This window comes from Eupeodes corollae, chromosome 1 (assembly GCF_945859685.1).
Source record: "Eupeodes corollae chromosome 1, idEupCoro1.1, whole genome shotgun sequence".
Lineage (NCBI taxonomy): Eukaryota > Metazoa > Arthropoda > Insecta > Diptera > Syrphidae > Eupeodes > Eupeodes corollae.
Window position 1 is genome coordinate 121,528,501 of NC_079147.1, and position 20,666 is coordinate 121,549,166.

The 20,666-nt window shown below is 34.0% G+C and overlaps 1 protein-coding gene across 2 annotated transcripts in view; it reads left to right on the forward strand.

Moving 5' to 3' along the window:
- LOC129953726 (glycine receptor subunit alpha-2) overlaps window positions 1-20,666 on the forward strand; it is a 209,268-nt gene that overhangs the window by 152,856 nt on the left and 35,746 nt on the right. Inside the window, exon 5 of one of the 2 annotated variants that reach the window (XM_056067121.1) lies at window positions 2,221-2,355. The exons of the other annotated variant lie outside the window; for it this stretch is intronic. Coding sequence (XP_055923096.1) covers window positions 2,221-2,355 — 135 coding nt within the window. The remainder of the gene's footprint in view (window positions 1-2,220; window positions 2,356-20,666) is intronic. 2 annotated transcript variants of the gene reach the window in all.

Sequence of the window (20,666 nt, forward strand, 5' to 3'; positions counted from 1 at the left end):
TGTTTGCTGTGATTTGACAAAAAAAGCTTGGGCATTTACGCTAAGGTTTTCAGTAGGATTTGAACTGTCATTCGGAATAGTTTTTTAACAGCCGGGATTTTCAATTCGGTACGAGTTTTGGAAAGTATTGCTTGAACTTGTAGCTGCAGCTTGAGTTAACACTCCCCGGTGGAGTTTTATCAAAATGCAAAAGTGAATGATGCTTTCCCTTGTATTGAAAACATGTATTTTCACTTTTGCATGAGGATACCATATGGGTAAAACCTAGACAATTAAAGCAATATTTCAACTTTCGTACGATATTTCTCCTTTTAGCCACTGTCATTTTTAAAAACTCTGGGCATAGACGCAATAAGTGTTAACCTTTGCAAATTTTACTAGAAGACTGCTGTTTAGACACTGTAGTTGGCAAAACTTTATTAACCTTTTGCATGTCGGCCACGTTTTCCAATACCCGATACCGATTGGTGAGGAAGTTGTTTATGCTTTCCCACGTTTGAATTTCTGTGGGTTTATCGAGGGACTCTTCTCAAATAGAAAGTGTTTACGTTGGAAATCGAGTTTGTCAAAAGTAGGTTGTAAATGTGTCCCATGTTTTTACTTCGATACTAAGAACTTTAAAGCAATAAGAGTTTCATTGATGTTGCTTTGCAGTTCCTTCAATGAAGCGGCCGATTCTACCTAAATACACGGTTGACCGAGCAAAATACCAAGATGGCTGTTTACGAGTTTTCTTTTATTTTCGAAGTGGTCTTTAAGAGCCGCCCACGCAGCCTCGAAATTGTCGTGTGTGATTTCAAATTTAGAGAAAATGTTCCAAGCATGATCTTTAGTCCGGGCACGCAAATGAAAAAGTTTTTGAGCGGGACTTAATTCTGCGTGCAGTGCAGTGAACATGTCCCTAAATAACGCGTTGTAGAACATACTAATTTTACCATTTAACTACCTCACGTGTATATAAAAAACAAATTGTAGCAAATTGGAAAAAAAAAATTGGATAAATACCTTTACAATACAAAATTTACGTTGGCTGTAATGATGATGATGACACTGGAATTGATGAAGACTTCGAGAATTATTGCTACAGATGTCATCGATTAAAAAACGCTATAGATGTAATGGTTACAGATGTACATTCTCTCTGGGGATATCCTTGACGATTACTGGATAATGATGGCGTTCCGTTATTATGGGATGGTGCCAATCTTGCCGTTATTACGGGACGGTGCCAAACTTGCCGTTATTACGGGACAGTGCCAAACGTCCGGACGTGCCCTTATTATGGGACGGTGCCAAGCGTGTGTACGTGCCGTTATTGAGGAATCGCCGTTATTATGGGACGGCGCCAAGCCTGCCGTTATTACAGGACGGTGCCAAACGTGAGGACGTTTCGTTATTATGGGAAGGTGCCAAGCTTGCGTACGTGCCGTTATTGAGGGACGTGCGGACGTGCCGTTATTATGGGACGGCGATAAGCTTGCCGTTATTAAGGACGGTTCCAGAATTTATTTTGCCTAAAATGGCGCTATCTGGCTCGAATGGACCAAATGTTTGGAGGATTGCCTTCAACTGTCAATCACTTCCAAATAACGCAAAGAAAACAATTATATTATTCAACACTTCAGTTGACTGATTTTCTTTTTGGTGGTGGCGATGTCGAGAGAGGAATGAGAATAGAATGAATTAAATTTATGACATTTTTGCTGAGAAGCCGCGTGCTGTCAGAAAATAAGCCATAAGCCTATCATCAAATAAGCCGTGACCCGATAATTTGCTTAGTCTCCACCTTAAGGGTTTAAACAACTAAGGTGACGATTATGCTCAGCTTATACTTGAACACTAACTATAAATTTTATATTGGTTTTTGTCCTGTTTTTAATAACGGTATTCATTAAAATGATCAATACCAAAGAAAAGATTTTTCACATAAATGTGAAATAAATTTTCGACCACAAATTATTCATTTTTAAACTTAAACAATTAACTGTATTTAACGTAATTTGTGGTTAAAAAAGTATTGAACATTATTAGCATAAATGTTAGACTATTCCTTATAAAATTGTTTTCATTTTAGTTTTTGAACGATTGTCTAAAGTAAAATTATCGTTGCTTATTAATAGTTGTTTATACAAACATTAAGTTTTATTTGCATCATTTTAACTAGACATTAGTATTCTTTAATGTATAAAGCGGAAATACGCATGTGGTTTATAATTCCAGTATCTCACACAGTTCAGGATTTAGTTTTTATATGGAATATGACTGATCCACTGGTAGTAAATAGTGAAATTGAATTACCTCAACTGGATATTTCAAACAATTATACCACAGACTGCACCATCGAATATTCCACAGGTAAGCTTTTTATCTTCAAAATCTATATTCTTACCAAAAAAAAACAAATTCAAAGTTCACAAAAGTTGTATAATCTATCTAGTAAAGCACTTTCATTAAATTATAACAAAATCAAATATGATGTTCAACTGTATAACGTTATCCATTTATGTAACTCTTACTTAATTCTAAACTTCAGGTTTTTTGACTGGCCGCGTTCGGTTGGCTATCAGGTAGGCTAGTATCAGATTAGTTTGTGAACAAGCATAACCGGTTATGTAACATTATTTGCCAGCACAAAGGTAAGAAAACTCCCGTCAGAATAAAAAGAAAAAAAAACATCTACTAATAAAAACATGGTTTAGTTCTACTTCGAAAACTTCTTCGAACCAATGAGCGTATTTTTTTTTTCAAAATTACTTTTTTTCTATGAGCTGCGTTCCATATAACGAGACATATAATGTTTCTTTAATTCTGACAGCACAGTTTATATTTGCTCAGAAATTAAGTTGGGGTATTACCTTGCAAAATATGGTAAAAGATTCTGACCATCATGACCCATAGTAATAAGTTCACTATACAACACCGCTGAGGAAATTGGATTGAATGCATTTTAATGTATTGAATTCGCTGTATATGTTAGTTATTATATTTCACTTCTTGGTTGATCAAAGAGTAAACATTTTTCTTAAACACCTTGCACAAATGCTCGATAACTCAATACTGACTTTTATTTCCTTTATATTTATATAGATTTAAGTAAGAGATTTTATTCTTATAAGCCAGGTAATACAAAATAACGTAATACACAACAAAACCAACATAATAAAACTTTAAAAATAACACCTTTTTTATTTTTATCTGGACTACTTTTAGCGAAAAATTAAAAAATATGAGTTACTATCCCTAATCCTTTTCTTTATTTTATTTTAAGCTCCATCATATAATTTAAAATATCACAAGACTATATTGTTTTTCGTGTGTTGTTTTCAAGAAAATTGAGTTCAAAGTTGAAAAAAATTTCCAGGCAGAAATAAATGGTTTCGCAAATATCGAAATTCTCAGACCTGGGTCAATGTATTAATTTTGTTTTATTTTTAAAATAAAATTTGACATTTTTCTTAAAAAAATTCATTTCGATAAATAATATGTTTGGTAAACACCACCTGCAAAACGGAGTTTTTTGAAATACGATTCAGTGAAACATTTTTGATTATAACTTCCACATCTGCACGTATCTGTAGCTGATTTTTCTGTTCTTTAACACGAATGCGTTGAGCATATGCTGGCATACTTACTTTCTTTGTATCTTTTGAAACTTTTTACCAAAGCTTCAGACTACTTATAGAAGGTATCTTTTATAAATAATCAATATTTTTATTCTTTTTAGATAATCGAAAATAGACCAATTAAATGATTTATTTAAAGGAACTTTGGAAAAAAAAACATCATAAAATTTGTTGAAAATACGGTTCGCGATTTGAGTTAAATTATTTTTCAACTTAGAGAGCTTGTAAATCAGAACATACAAAATATATGTTAAAAAATACTTTTAAATCATACGCTCGGGTTATCTACGAGTACTTAAACATACAATTTAAAATTATAAATACTACTTTTTAAAAAGACTTTCTTCCGCTCTCTCACCACTGTGCGCCGTCCTGCGGGAAAGATGGTCGATATGGTTCAAACGTCGCTTTAGAAAAGGTACGGACCATATACATACAACGTAGCACAGTGACCCGTTTTGAATTTTTTGGTTGCAAAAATCATATCTCCTAAACGAATAAAGATGTTGCTTAAATTTTATTTATCTTGAAGGGAATTTCCAAGGCTATACAAATTGTGACTTAAAAAAAAAACTGTTTATAGGGTGTTTCAGAAATTTGTGTTAAGATAAGAAGTTTTAACAAAGGTCAAAAACATAGTGGTATTTTGATATGCAATCGTCAAAATCAATTTTTTAAGTAATCTGTGCTAATTGAAAAAGTGGAGCAAAAAGAAAAAGGACCAATTCGAGTATAACAGTTTAAAGAAAAGATTTTTTTATTTAAGAGTACATAATATATTTTGATGATATCTCAAAAGAAAAACAGAAAAAGAAATAGAGACAAAACAACTTAATATATAAACTCTACATTTCCTTAAAACTATCATCTAAGTCCGGGGAAATGTATTATAAACTCATCATTTCTGGAGAGTATCGTTCTTTTAGATCTTTTTGGCTTCCCAAATGCCTTAAGGAAGAAATAAGTGAACACGAAGAGGTTGCAAGCATGTTAAATAGGTCCTCATTTTGCCGAATCCTTGAAACTTTACACGCATTCTGATATCAATATTTCTTGTAGTCTTAATGTTTGCAATCCTTGGCTTTTTCTAACAGTTCTCCAAGTGGTATTGATTGATATTCAATGATATTTGGACTAAGAACCAATATTTTGTGTAGGGTAGTTGTGAGTAGTTTTTTAGGATACTTAATTTTTAAAAGCTCTGCTGTTTTCTTACTGTACTGCCCAAATTCAACTGCATTCACTACTTCTCTGCAATACAAAACGTTCAATGTTACTTTGAGCCTCATTTTAACTTCTCCATTGACTCCAATTATTGGAGCGGTTGCATTTGACTATTCAAAAAATCTTCTTGCTGTGTTTCCGTCGTTATTGTTTCCAAACCTTTGCTTTGGTTTATCCACATCAAGGCCAAGCACATCGCGAAAACGCCTGTGGATCTTTTGTTTGTTTCTTTTTTCCCCATTGGTCCCAAACGATTCATCAATACCTTCACCTTCTTGTCGAAGAGTATACACAAGCTTCAAAACAGAGGGGAAAAAATGACTGACTTCATCAATTCAAATCTCCCTAGCTCAGTTCGATGCAAAATGATTATTATTTTAAGAAATATATAAGGATTCTGAATCAGTTGAACCTTTTTTTCTATACAATTTGATGTCGGAAAACTGTGCAAAAAGTAGTGTTTCCAAAAACATTAAATTAAACAATTAAAAAAAATGTTAGTTTTTTAATTATCAATCAAAATAATGGCACAGCATATTATGAAAAAAAAAATTCAAAAGCGTTTCGAATCCCTTTTTCTAGTTTTTACATTCAATGTTAAGAAAAAAAATAAAAAAAAAATGATCTTTAAGACACACCAATAACCCAAATTGAATAGTTTTTTCGATTGTTCCACCTCCAAGTTTTTGTGAATACAGTTAATTAAAAAGTTTTGCATTATAGACCCACTAGAAAAATGAATATTGCAAGCAGATTTGCATAAACGGGCCACTGTGCTCCGGCCAAAAATCCACACCAAACGATAATTTTTTGAGGATGCATTATCACCTGGTGAACCTCGCGTGGGTTGGTGTCGCCGCATATGTCACTAAAGATTATTTTTCAGCCAAAATTGGGGTCTTCTTCCAAAGGATTCAAAGCCCAGTCAGCGAACAAACGGCGTTGTCTATGTCTAATCTAATGGGGTGGCGCAACAGTCCGTTGTGAACCAGGGCCTAGTGACTTACAACTCTCAACCATTCCTGTGTGCGAGTACTGTTGTCAGGAATGGAAGGGACCTACAATTTAAGGCCGAATCCGAACGGCTAATTTGAGAAAGCACTTTTTCATGACAAGAATTACTCTTGAAGGAATTGTCAATTCCTCGCAAGAGGCAGTACCCGCGAAAATTAATTTTTTAAATTAAGGTGGCACAGGCAGGGATTGAACCCAAGACCCCTTGCATGACAGTCCAACGCACTAACCATCATGCCACAACTACGGTTGTCTATGTCTATGGTAATGAATTTTGAGCTCCTGGGTTAGTTGGATCTTTACGTCCCGACGCAAAATTTGCAAATATGAAGTCTGTGAAATGTCGAGTTCTTTTGCACGGCGGCGTCGAGAGGAAAAGATTGTCTCGGGTTCTATTGTACACTAGCACGGACCGTGGTTGTTTACTGAACCTATCGCCTCAAATTTGGCCACCAAACCTTATATAGTGGACTGTAAAGGGCCACAACGTCTATCGTAAAATAGTTGCAATACGTGCTACTTTCGCGTTGACGAACACTCACCAGCATTTTTTAGAAGTAATTAGGGATTTGACAAAGCATCCAACTTTATCTAAACATTTTGGATCATTGCAATCCTTTATTGACAATCATAGAATATTACGTTCAAAGGCTATTTCTACAAATTTGTAGCCATACACCTGGAAGCTGTCATCGATATGACAACTTAAACTTTTTTTTGCAGCCTTTTGAAGATTTACAGCACGTCGAGGAATCTGCATTGAAATGTACATCGACTATTGGAAACACTTCGTGCGAGCAAATTCCGAACTTCAAAAATGCTGAAGCCCTCAAAATTTCGACTGGAAGCAAGTCCAATCAGGAACATCCAACATGGAAACAAAGTGGAATTTTATTCCTCCCACTTCACCACTTTTTGGAGGTTTATGGAAAGCAGGAGTTAAATCAGGAACGAGGCCCTTTAATTTGAGGAACATCAAGTAGAAACATGTTAAAATTATAGGCCTCTATGTACTTTATCTGAAAGCTTTAGACACTTCACAATCTTAACACCAGCCAATTCCTAATTGAAACATCAAGTTTTCTTGTACTGGAAGATATTTATGTCGAAAAAGTCACTCACCTAGATAAATGGAAAAATTCAAGCGGCTCTCATCTCATTCTGGAAGCAAAGGAGCGGAGAGTATTTATCTCGAATGCAACATCGACCAAAATGGTTACACCAACAGCCACCATATCAAGTTGCAAATAAGGTTCTTGCACGAATTACATAACTAGTGTCAGGATCCATAATAAGTCGTAACCATTCAAACAAAAACAGGTGAGTTTTTTTAACTCAATATGCTAAAATAACTAAAATATGCCTCTAAACCTGAAATCCAAAATTGGGCTCCAGAGTAAACTGATGGGCATTCCCAACAGTATGGGTATTACGGTTGAAGTTTTTAGGGGAGGAATGTAACTGGCTATGTCAATAGAGCATTGTTTATAAAAATAACGATAAAAAAATGATTGGCATGAGATCTTGCTTCAAGAGAAGCAAATGTCTCGGTTAGAGAAAGATCTCCAATCATTTTAAAACTCTTTTTTGAATTCTATCCAGAAGACTCAAGTACGTTAAAGGAGCACCAGTCTTGAAGCGTTGGAGTAAACCTAAACACTTAGCAGGCTTTTTGGCGATGTCAAATATGTGGTCACTCCACAACAAGTGGTTTGTAATGCACATACCTAGGACTGATAGTTGTTCAATCTCCTCGATGCAAGTACTACCAGTAGATAGTGGCATTGGGTGAGGGTTAAGGTTTGTGATAGAAGACAGCATTGATTTTTCGAAGCATTAAATTCTACACTGTTTTTGATTTCCCATTGAACAATGCTGTCAACATCAGAATTTAATGAGCTTGTCATACGCTGCCATTGGTAGTACGAGAAACAATATTATATATTAGATTTGAACCCGTCCAATACTACTTGAATTGAACGCTCTGAAGGGTAACTTCTAACCCAACAAAGAAGACATTCATCAATACTAAAAGCACACATTTTCGATAAGAGAGCTTGATGCCAAACTCTATCAAGTGCAATAATCTTAGTTTTTTCAAAACAATATACAGATTTTTTCCACTGTTCGGTGAGATAAACCAAGAAATCACCAGTGGATCTATTGCAATGAAAGCCCTGCCGGTTATTAAGAAGTTTCCGTTCTTCTTCAGTTTTCAGTGAACATTTGTTGGGAAAAGTTGCCCCTGTGTTGTGCGTCTCCATTCTCTCTGTGCTCGTTCTGTTTTTATTTTTTATTGTTCGTAATCGTGTCGTATAGCAGTTTATTTTTTGATCGTCAACTCAATCACAATTACAATTATACATATACACAAACAGTTCCATAAACAAACAAAATAACAAACGTTGGAAATTATTTAGGCTCGATGAATTGTTCCATGCATATAAAGTTTTAAGAAATAGAGTGATTAGTGATATTCGTGAGGCAAAAAAAACTATTTAACGCACCAAAATTAGATCCGTCACTTGCCAAAAATGAGCTATGGAAGAATCTTAAGGACATTGGCGTGGGCAAGCAAGTCAACGAGAAATGTGTATCTGTTAACTGTGACGAACTTAATAAAAAATTCACTTCAGTAACTATAGAAGGCTTTGAAAATAGTACTAATGCGTCGCATTTAATTGATTATCCTTTGAATGAGCTGCCTTCACGTTTTTATTTATTTGCGGTTGATGAGGCTGATGTTTTAGAAAGCATCTTAGCCATCAAATCTAAATTCGTGGGTATTGACGGTATACATCCAGTTTTCTTAAAAACCATATTACCTTACGTTCTGGAATACATAACGCTCACAATTAACACAATCTTTATGACCAGTACCTTTCCCTCTGTTTGGAAACAAGCTAAGGTGATACCTGTTTCTAAAAATCGTGATTGTGATGATTTTCGACCCATCGCCATTTTGCCTTTTCTTTCGAAAGCCGTAGAAAAATTAATTAATAACCAAATGCGCTCTTTTCTGAACAATAACAAAATGATATCATCCAATCAGTCTGGTTTCAGACCGAGGCACAGCTGTACCACGGCTTTAATTGAAGTGGTGGAAAACATTAGGAAAGCTGTAGACGGTGATAAAGTGACCATTCTCACTCTCTTAGACTTTTCGAAGGCTTTCGATACAGTCAATATCGAGAAACTTTGCGAAAAGATTGAACATCTCTTTAATTTTTCTGCGCCATCAACAAATTTAATTCGGTCTTATCTGTCTATGAGATTTCAGGCAGTTCATGCTAATAATGCAATGTCTTCCTTTCTTCCTTTGCATTATGGTGTTCATCAAGGTTCAATTTTGGGCCCTTTGCTATTTACAATGTATATCAATGATCTTTCTTCTTTGTCGCTTAGCTCATCCATACACATGTATGCAGATGATGTGCAACTGTACCACAGTTTTCCATTAGGAATGGTTGAGAATGGTTCACATGAAGTTAATGAAGATCTGAATAAAATTGTAAATTGGGCTCGTAATAACAATCTATGTTTAAATCCTAAGAAATCAAAGTGCTTAATGATTTCAAGAACTAATATAGATACCTCATATTTCCCCGAAATGTATCTTAACAATTCTGCAATCGATTTTGTTGCTTCTGCAAAAATCCTTGGGCTTACTTTCAATACAAACTTAACCTGGAACAGTCATATAAAACTTGCTTTAGGTAAGGGTTATGGTAGTCTTCGTTTGTTGTGGGCTACTTATCATATCACGCCCTTAAAAACTCGTTTGATTTTAGCTAAAGCTTTGATCATCCTTATTATGCTCTACTGCAGCGAGGTTTTTAGTAATTGTGACTATGAGTGCAAACGAAGGCTAAATGTTGCTATCAACAGCATAACTCGCTATGTAAACGGTATACGAAGATATGAACACATATCACATTTTTCAAAATCGATGTATGGTATACCTTTCTTCACAATCTAATGCAATCCCGTCAACCGGAATATTTATATAGTAAAATTAAATTTCCACAATCGAGTAGATCGTGTGATCTTATTCCAGTTCGCTACTCGTATTTAGTATCGGAACGTCAGTTTTATGTACATGCAATTCGACTATGGAATTCTCTACCTCGTTCTATTAGAATGATAAGCTGTAGAACACAGTTTGGAAGAGATCTAAAGAAATACTTTGAGACACATTTATTATGATGATGATGATGAACGTGATGATTTTTTGTAAATTAATTTTTTTTCTGCTATTTGTAAATTATTAAATATTTTAAAAATTTATTTTTTAATAACTTTATAATTGAAATATACTTGCCCAAATGCTTATATAGTCTAACAGATTAGCTTACTGTAAGTAATATGTCACTAAAGCATACATTTTTTTTTATATTATAGTATTGCGATACTGATAGTTAATCTAGCTTAAAAGATATTGTATCTTACTGAGTAAATTAATAATAAAACTGTAAACTATAACTGTAACTGTAACTGTTATTTATCATAACAAAAAAATCACACATTAATATTAACAAGTGGTTCAAAAAAAAAAAAAAAAAATAACAATTGTATCTCCAAATAAAACGATGAAGTCACGCCACTAAAAAAACACCAAAAACACACCAATAACAAAAAATGATAAGCTACTCAGCACAGCACTTCACAGTGAGTACCATTCCATCCTTACTTTCCCCTTCTTCCACAGTTGCACAGCCTAGTTATGTAACAATTACAATTATAATTGGTGCATATGCTAATCTGTGTTTCAGCAGATTATTTGAATTAAATTTACTGTTTTGCATCACAGCGCCGGATCCGTTCTCGTCACTGCTAAGGCATAACACTAGCAGTGAAGGGTATTGATAATTATTCTGTGTTTCAACTCAGTAAATTTATTTTCTCACCTGTATCTGTATTGGTTTTAGACATTTTTTTTATTTTGCAATGACTGGACAATTCAGAGTAGATTATTGTAATATTCGTGGGCTAAGGGCAAATTTTTTGTTGGTATACCGCCATACTGTTTCATACAGGCCAGCTGTATTAAAACCCAAGTAGGTGAGGCTTCCGATCCACCATGGCCTCGCCATATACATTAGGAATGATGTTGCTTATCAGCTCTTACCACAATATGGTCTTTGCACCAATTCCTTTTTTAATTATATGTGGTTTAAATTCTCCGTAAATAAGCAAATCATTCACTATTGCTTTCTTTATCGAAGCCCTAATTTAGACAGAGTATCAACTTCTCGTGAATTTGATGCTTTGTCGGATTATATCCAAAGAATTATTTCGTCCTATCCTCGCACTGAAATCGTTGTTACGGGTGATTTCAATGTATACAATTCTTCATGGCAACAGCATTCAGGTCAGACAGCACCCGATGGAGTGTGTACAGACCGTTTGGCAATACGAGAAAGCTAACTGGGATGGTCTCAATAATTACTTCAGGATCTTTAACTGGTCACTATATTTCCTTGATAGTGACGTTGACGCCAGCGATAATATGATCACAAGTTTTATTCTCCTGGGAATGAGAACTTTTATACCGAACAGGGTTAAAAGTATCAGATCCAAGGAAAACGCTTGGTTCAATGCGAGCTGTAAAGGGGTTATTAGGTCCAAAGAGGTAAGTTCCCGTTTACTATAAAGCCAAGCGTACTAAGGAAAGCCGGAAAAAGTTTAAACAAGCCAGGAAGGCCTGCAACGCCAATATTCGACACACTTAATTTTTAAATGACCACCAGTTACGGCAAAAAATACAGCAATGTCCCAAAGCCAGTATACATTTTTGGTCATTGGTAAGAAACATGAGGAATTCTTCCTCTTCTTTGGTTCCTACGTTCGTTGTCAATGCCATTCCTTTTGTTAGCTCGTTAGAAAAAGCTAATCTCTTTGCTAGGCTGTTCGCCGCCGATTCAACTCTGCCAGTGAGTGTTATGACTCCTCCTGTACTTGAGCAAGTTAGTAATTCTATGGGACCAATTTTTTTTCGCATTCGTATTGTGGCAAGAGTCTTAAGAGTTCTAATCACACATAAATCCGCTGGTCCGGATGGCATCCAGGCTATTGTTCTGAAGAGGTGTTCTTTAGCGCTGGCAAAACCACTGCGTAAGCTTTTTCATCTGACCTGCTTCTCAGGTCTAGTTCCGATCGAATGGAAGAAAGCATTTGTCCATCCTATTCCTAAAAAAGGCGAATCTTCCTCCGACCGATTGCATTTACGTCCCTTCTTTCCAAGGTCATGAAAACGCTGACTAATTAGCAGCTCAAGAAATATCTTGAAGATCGAAAGATTCTTAATGACCAGCAATACGGCTTTCGTAGCAATAGGTCCACTGGTGATCTCATGGTTCATCTCACCGAACAGTGGAGCAAATCTTTACATCGTTTTGGAGAAAGTAAGATTATTGCACTTGATATTTTAAAAGCATTTGATAGGGTTTGGCATCAGGCTCTCTTATCGAAAATGCGTTTTCGGTTTTTATGAATCCTTGCTTCATTAGATTAGTAACTACCTTTCGGATCGTTTAATACCAGTAGTATTAGATGGATTCAAGTCTGAAAACCATAAAATAAATGCTGGTGTGGCCCAGGGCTCTATTTTATCTCCAACACTCTTTCTCATTTTTATTAATGATCTCCTGTCTGCAACATCTAATCCAATACATTGTTTCGCTGACGATAGTATTCTTAGTTTCTCATATTCGTTTTCAGACTCACATCTCTCTTCTCTTCTTCGGATGTGTAACTGCAACGACAAAATATGATAAGCTCATTAAATTCCGACCCAAACAGCCCTGTTCAATAGGGATTAAAAAACTGCGTGCAATTTAATGCTTCGAAAACCCAATGCTGTCTTGTATCGTTAAAGCGGGATATACCCCCATTGCTATTATCCACGGATGGCACTTGCATCAATGAGACTAAACACCTCGATATTCTCGGTATGTGTGCCACCAACCTTCTCTTGTGGAATGATCATATACGCGATGTCGCCAAAAATTCCGCAAGGTGTTTTGGTTTCCTAAGCCGATGCAAGAAATATTTCAACCCTTCTGATCTGGCTGTTATCTACAAGACTTACATACGTCCAAAGCTTGAGTATAACTCCCATCTCTGGGCTGGTGCTCCTGCAACTTATATATGCCTCTTGGATAGTATTGAACGTAGAACATTTTAATTGATAGATGATAATATCATCATAAGTTCATTTACTTCGCTTGAACATCGTCGAAAGGTCTCTTGTCTGACCCTTTTTTACCGTTATTTTAACGGCTTATGCTCTAGTGAAATAGATAGTTGCATTCCCCCCTTAAACAGTTCAACCGTAATACTCGCGCTTCTAGGAATGCTCATCAGTATACCCTCGAGCCTAACTTTGGCCGTTCTGTCAAATACAGAGATTCGTTCTTTAGCCGTACTACGCGAATGTGGAATACCTTATAACACTCTGTTTTTCCTAGTCATTGCAATATTCAGGAATTCAAAACCGATGTGCACCGACATCTCCTTTTAAACATTCTCTCCTCATCCTAGTGCTCACACTGTGCCTCTGCATAATAAGGGTAGTAATATCCCCTTGAGTGTGTTTATTATAAAAAAAAGATATTTCTTAGCTGAAAATTGATCAGTGTTTTCATGACCTTGGATTGAATGGTAGTTAGAGTTGGAGGAGGATCCGCCTTTTTTTATAAATTTTACAATACACAAAAACACAAAAAAAAACAAAACAAGTCAGTTCACTATGGAAATAAAACATCTCAATTGCAATTTAGCATTAGTAAATTAAAACTGATCCGCTGCTAAACCCTAAACAGGTAATTTCAAGTAATTATTATGCCAGTGTATATATATTAGAATAGAACTATCATGAAGAGAAACGCTCGCCCTGACATCTTTTCATCGAGTTTCTAAACAGTTCGTTCCACATGTTTTGCACGAGAGGGTCCCGCGATGCCGCCCGGTCTGTTTTGTCTGTCTGTCCACGATCCCACAGCCTAAACCATTGGGTTGATTGAGTTCAAACTTGGAAGTTAAAGTTTTGAGTAGATTCGCGTACAATTTTTTTTGGAAAAAACGAAAATTCGAATTATATCAAAAACAAACCGATAAATCTTTTTTTTATTTTCTTTTAATTTTTTTTTTAACTTGGCTTCTTTTAATAAGAAAAACATATTTTTGTATTGCTTAGGAAAGATACCGTCATTTTGTTTCTTAATTTTCTCAGCAACTTATGAACTGATTTCAATATTTTTTTTTCTGATTAAGTTTTTATATTGCCTTAACAATGTTTGATTATCAAAAGTGCAATTTCTTATTGTTTGGGTTAATTTTTTTTTAAATTCTATATCTCAAAAACGGGTCAACATTTTTTTAAGAAATTCAAACGTAGAGCGTATATTTATAATAATCACTAAACAACTGCATACCAAAAATGTTTTTAGAACAAAATTGAAAAATTTTATGTATACTAAATTAATTTAAAAAAAAAGCTCTAATGATTAAAAAAAAATTAAATGCAAGGGTTTTTTGATTTATAAAATGGCGTCTACATTTTTGAAGACAAACTTATTTTTTAGGTAAAATTTTGAATCATAAAATAGTTTTTTTTATTATTTTAACTGTATTAAATGTAACCCCCTCCCATCTCACCACATTAAATTTTATGCATGAGCCCGAAAGTGCGCATTATTTTGACAAAATTTTAATTACTTTCCTATCTTTTATCCAAATTGATGCATTTGGTACATATTTATGTAGGTATTTTTATAACAATAAAAATAACTATTGTAAATACCAACGAAGCGCCACTGCATCGGATTAACGAATTTGATGTATTTAATCAACAATCTATTTTAAAGCGTCTATCAAGAAGTATTATCTTCGTACCTTTGAATATATGATTTTAAAATATTAATCTTAGGGAATAAGGTTGTTTCACACATATTTTACTTGAATTTTACACAAAAGAATAAATACTTAGTACAAGTTAAAGAAACGGGCCAGAAAGAGTATATGTATTTTCTATTAGAATCACTTTTTCAAAGTTCACCTATATATTGTAGTAGCCGACCCGTGCTCGCGTTGCTTCGCAAATTGTAACCACGAACATTTTTTGAATATTAGTATTAGCATATGAAAGAGCATGAGAATATTAATATAATATTAATTTTAGTTTATATGTATATACGTACAGTATCTAATTAAATTTCAAACTTGGGAAAAAAAGATTGTTCATGTTTGTGCATATTACAAATATTTTTTTTATTTTATAGCCTCTAAAAAATAAAAAAAATTGATTGATTGGAAAAAAAAACAAATTTGTGTTTTTATTGTTCGCATACATCTATAGGTATGCGTGTGTTAATATCCATAGGCACATTTTTTTATTCATCTGCTCATGTTCAGTGCAGTGCAACTGACTTAACCTATCCACATTTGTGTGCTCTTTTTATCGACGTCATTGTAAGTACCTTCTTCGAGTTATTTGTAAACAAAAATTTAACTTAATTTCAGTTTTATTGTTCGAGAAAGTGATACAAAATTGGTAATTCAAGCTATTATAATAGAACTTTTTTTATTTTTAAATTGGAAGAATTATAATCTATTCACTTCCTCGAACCAGAAAAATAAAAAAGATCTTATTTTACTTTAGATAAATCGGCATTTCATGTGCATGGCACTGTAGTTAATTAAATGTCCATAGTAATTCAAAAAAAAGATCCCACACTTCTCAGCGATGTGATGATAGAATTAGGGAAACAAAAAAATAATGTTTCTCTAATTCTATCTATAACAATTGAATATGTAGGTAGGTAGGTAAGAGAAAAAACGTAACTATTAAATGGAACACATATTAAGAGAGAAAGAGCATGGGAAGAAAAGAAAATTAAAAAAGTTGGAATGATAATGAAATAAAACAAAGCAGCGACCTTGCGATTGTGATGGAATCTAATTTCCTGTATAAAATAAATTCAAAAAGTTTATAATTTTATAATTTGTTTTTATTTATTTCTCAGGTTGTACGTTTAACTAAGAAGTGATTTATGCTAAAATTTTGCGCAACAATATTGACCTTAATGCAATGCTAATCTTTGTCGATATTGTATAGGTTTTAGGATATGAGTGGTTGTATAAGTCAACTAATGGAAAAAAAATGGACAAAAAATTTAAAATTAAAAATATTTAAGTTTGACAAATAATTAATAATAAAATTTAAGCCATAAAGCCACTCTCATAACAATATAGAAAATAATAAAATATATTTCAAATAAATCGGTTGGCTACTGAGATCGTGCGTAACAAACTTTAAAATGGTTTCGCTTTTATATAATAGTATAGATAACGAACAACCTCTCCAACTACTGCTTACGTGTCACTTCATAACTTAAATCCAAAACGCACAGAGCATGACTGTAAACAACACATGAATAGCAATTTCTTGTACCTGTTCCTATGCTTGTTTTTTTAAACTTTAACAAAAATAAATAAACTGAACGTAATAACTCCATGTTTGCTCTGAAAACTTGTAGGAAAGATGGAATGTGATTGGATTGTAAAGTACCTTCTACATTTCTTCATTATCATCATAAACATGTCTTTATTTATCTATATGCATAAAGCTGAGCACGCCAATGAACTATTCTTTATTCGTTTTAGACACCTACCTACCTACACAACCAATAGGCGATTGCTTTGCAATTTAAACATACATGTTCTGCTTCTTTCTTATCTTCAGATAATTTATTTTCCATCCTGGTTCTTCTAATACACATAAAATTAAAATAAAGCTATCCAAAGGAAAAAGCTTTGAAGGAACTAGTTGAATTCACAAAAAATTGTTTTCGTTAAGTATTCTTAAAAGAAGTTCAACTATATATAGTTGAAAGTTGGTAATGGAAAACATCTATTTAAAGTGAAAAAAGTAGAAGTGAAGCGAAGTGAAGTTCTAAAAATGAGTAAGAAAAATAAAAAAAGGAAATAGAATAGATGTCCTACTAACGTGTAAAAAATTTTAACTAAATTTTAAAGGTGTAAACTTAAAACTAAAGATATAAGTGAAAAGGGAAAGAGGTCCCATATAAAGAAAATGTCAACCCCTGTCCCAAGATTCTGTGCAGGTTGCGCTAAACCCAGGAATCATCCGTCGATAGACCCAGGTCAACAAGAAACGCTACTAGCCTCAAAATCAATCTCACCTCTATTTCCTGTAGATATAGGAACTATGTATGTATGCATATGGCGAGTTTTGCATTCGTGCAAAATTTCGAACTCGAGATTTTAATCAAACATGATATTACGATGAAAGAGAAGTCGTAAAAAGTGGATCCCACGATTCCACCCGGTCTGTTTTGTCTGACTGTCCACGCTCCTACAGACTAAACCATTGGGTCGATTGAGTTCAAACTTGGAAGTTAAGATTTTGAGCAGATTCGGGTTAGGCTTTTTTTCATTTTTTAAAGATCAATACTAACAGTAGGCCCCATACAATTTTTTTCTATCGTCTGTCGTCTTTCATTTTTAAAGCCCTTTTTTGAATTCTATCCAATAGATTTAAGCTTGTTTTAGGGGCACCTGCCCAGATATACGAATTATATTCACTTTTAGACGAATGAAAGCTTTGAGGTTATAGTCAGATTAGAAAGGGTGACACATTTCTTGCAACGTCGGAGAAATATTAAGCACGGGCAACGGCCTAGTCACTGATAAAGCTTCGGTTCCCATCGATCACCGAGATCAAGCATCAGTGAGCGTGGTTAGTAGAAAGATGGGGGACCGTCTCGAAACCTACTGCGTGCTGTTGTCATGTGTTCTTTCTTTCTGTTGTTCTTTCTCTTCTGTCCTTCTGTCTTGTATTAATGTCTTGTGTTGTTATCACCTTACATAGCCTAGTTGCTCAAGGTGCTGTGTTCTCTAGTCTGCACATTTATGTGCAGAGTAGTGTGAAATGTAATGTAATGTATTAAGCACCTGGCAGCATTTTTGGAGATATCGAATCATTCCATAAGAGGTGATCTGGTTGATGAGCTTATCATACGCTGCTGTTGAAGTCCCACATCCAAAGAGCAAGGATGTGAATCTGGAAACCCTATTCGGGATAAAATTTCTCATTCCACAAAGCATTAAATTTGTAACAATATCTGCACTGGAATTCACGTCACTATCGAGAAAGCAAAGTGACCAGTTAAAGTTCCTGAAGAATTTATTGAGACCGTCTCCGTTGGCTTTCTCATATTGCCAAACGGTTCTTATAGGAGTTTTTTCTTCAACTGGGTTTTTTTGTATATGAGAATTTTTGCAGATACGATACTATGGTCTGATGTGCCTAGAGGCGTTAATATACTGATTATGTATTTATTAGGATATTTGGCGGATTGACCTTTTTCTTTTACATTTAGTAAGAACATGCTATTTTTAGATATTTAGGATAAACATTTTCCTTTTCAACTACAGATTTAAATTAACATATAATAATAATAAGTTGTAAATGAATTTTAATATTAATTATTCAAGGGAAAGCTACAATTAAAACCCTTATTCAACTCTTAAAAACTAAAGGATCTCAACATACCTTCCTTCTGATGTTGACTGGCCAGAATAACGAAGCCAAGAGAATTGTGTACATTGAAATCGCCCGCAACGACGATTTCAGTTTGAGAATAATGGGCAACAATTCTTTGAATGGAGTCAGACAGAACATCAAATTTGTAAAAAGTTGAATTTCTGTCCAGATTTGGACTTCGATATAAAAAAACATTCGTGGATGATGTGCTTATTTACCGCAGATTTTAACAACATGAAATTGAAGTTTTTATTAAAGCACAAAGCATATTGTGGCTGAAGTTGGTATGCAACATCATTTCTTATATACACGGCTAATCCATGATGTGGAAAAAATAATGGCACTAAGTTAGACCCATTTATATTTAATTCCGAGTGATCGGAATCTTCATCTTTTTGGGTTTCACACAATGCCAAAAGAGCTGGACTGTTTGATGCTGTGTGGGCATATGTGGCCTAGAAGTTCTTCTTAAACCGCGAATATTGCTAAGATCCACCCTGAATTCATCCTAATGTTCAAAACTAGTTAAACACAGTTCGGAAAATTACCTATAATATATATTTTATCTAGAATCCAATTTGATCTTTTCAGTTACGGATTTCCACTTGTGCTAGCCTTAGTGAAAATCTGCATACTGATCCGCTCCTGGTTAACTAGATATCACATATATGCATACTTATCTATCCGAAAACACATCAACGCAACCCATGTATACACTGTATAGCTATAAAAGAACCGTACGCAATTGTCTACATCGATTGAGATAATATGACTGCGAGGGATGGTGGGAAGGGAGAGAAGGGATTATAATGCACTGTGGTATCATTATAACTTTTGCCATTTCGTTTATTGCTTATTAATTTTTGTTGGAGCACTAGTTTTAGGTTTTGTTTTTTTGTTGTTTGGCTTTGGACAATGCACTTGAAAGAAATTGTTGCATTGGTGCGGGATTTATTTTTAATTATAATTGAAGAATTATACTGTTAATTGTTTTTTTTTTATATTGATTGAGTTGTTATTATAAATGTTTTTTTTTTAATTTAAACAGACAAGAAATATGAACAAAGGTAAACAACTAGGTTCAATGGGGACATGACTATCAGGATGCGTGCGCTGCGGGTGGGAGGCAGATAGGCACAGATTGGTCAAAAAACGAAAATTCGAATTTTCTCAAAAACAAACCGCTAGATTTTTCTTAAATTGTCTTTATATTTTTAACTTGGTATCTGTTAATAAGAAAAACATATTTTTGCATTGCTCAGGAAATGTACCGCTCATAGAACCGTTATTTTGTTTTTTTTATCTTCTCAGCATTTTCTGAAATGATTTCAATAATTTTTTTTGTATAAGCTCTCATATTGCTTTAACAGTGTTTGATTATCAAAAGTGCAATTTTGGATTTTTTTAACTATTGAATTTTTTTTCAAAATTCTATATCTTAAAAACGGGTTAACATATTTTTAATAAATTCATATGTAGAGCGTATAATTTACAATCACTAAACAACTGCATACCAAAAATATTTTTAGAACAATATTGAAAAATTGTATATATACAAAATTAATTTTAAAAAAACCGCTCTAACGATTTTACACAATTTTTTTTGAAAAGTCAAAGCTTTTTCGATTTATAAAATGGCATCAACATTTTTGAAAACAGACATATTTTTCAGGTACAATTTTGAATCTTAAAATAGTTAAGTTTTTCAATTATTTTAACTGCATTAAATGTAACCCCCTCCTATCTCACCAGATCAAATCCTATGCATGAGCCCGAAAAATTTAAACAACATTACTATCTTTTATCTAAATAATTGCATTTGGTACATATTTATGTATTTTTATAACTGTAACTATTGTATATAGCAACGATGGCCGTCCGTGGAGCGCCACTGTATCGGATTAACGAATACGATGTGCGCTTTATAACTTAAACATACATGTTCTTCCTGTTTCCAATCTTAAGATAATTTACTTTCCATCCTGGTTCTTCTAATATTAAATTAAAATAAAGCTATCCTAAGGAAAAAGCTTTGAACGATTTAGTTGAATACACAAACAATTGTTTTCGTCAAGTATGCTTGCAAGTATTTTTCATTTCCGGGATAAGTTGTTCTAAAATGAGTTAAGTCTTGGGATGAATTGCCCGGTTTTTTTGACAAGTCAAATGGAATTTAAATCTTTGAAGACAAACTTATTTTACAGGGATATTTTTAGATCTTATATATTCTCGACCCG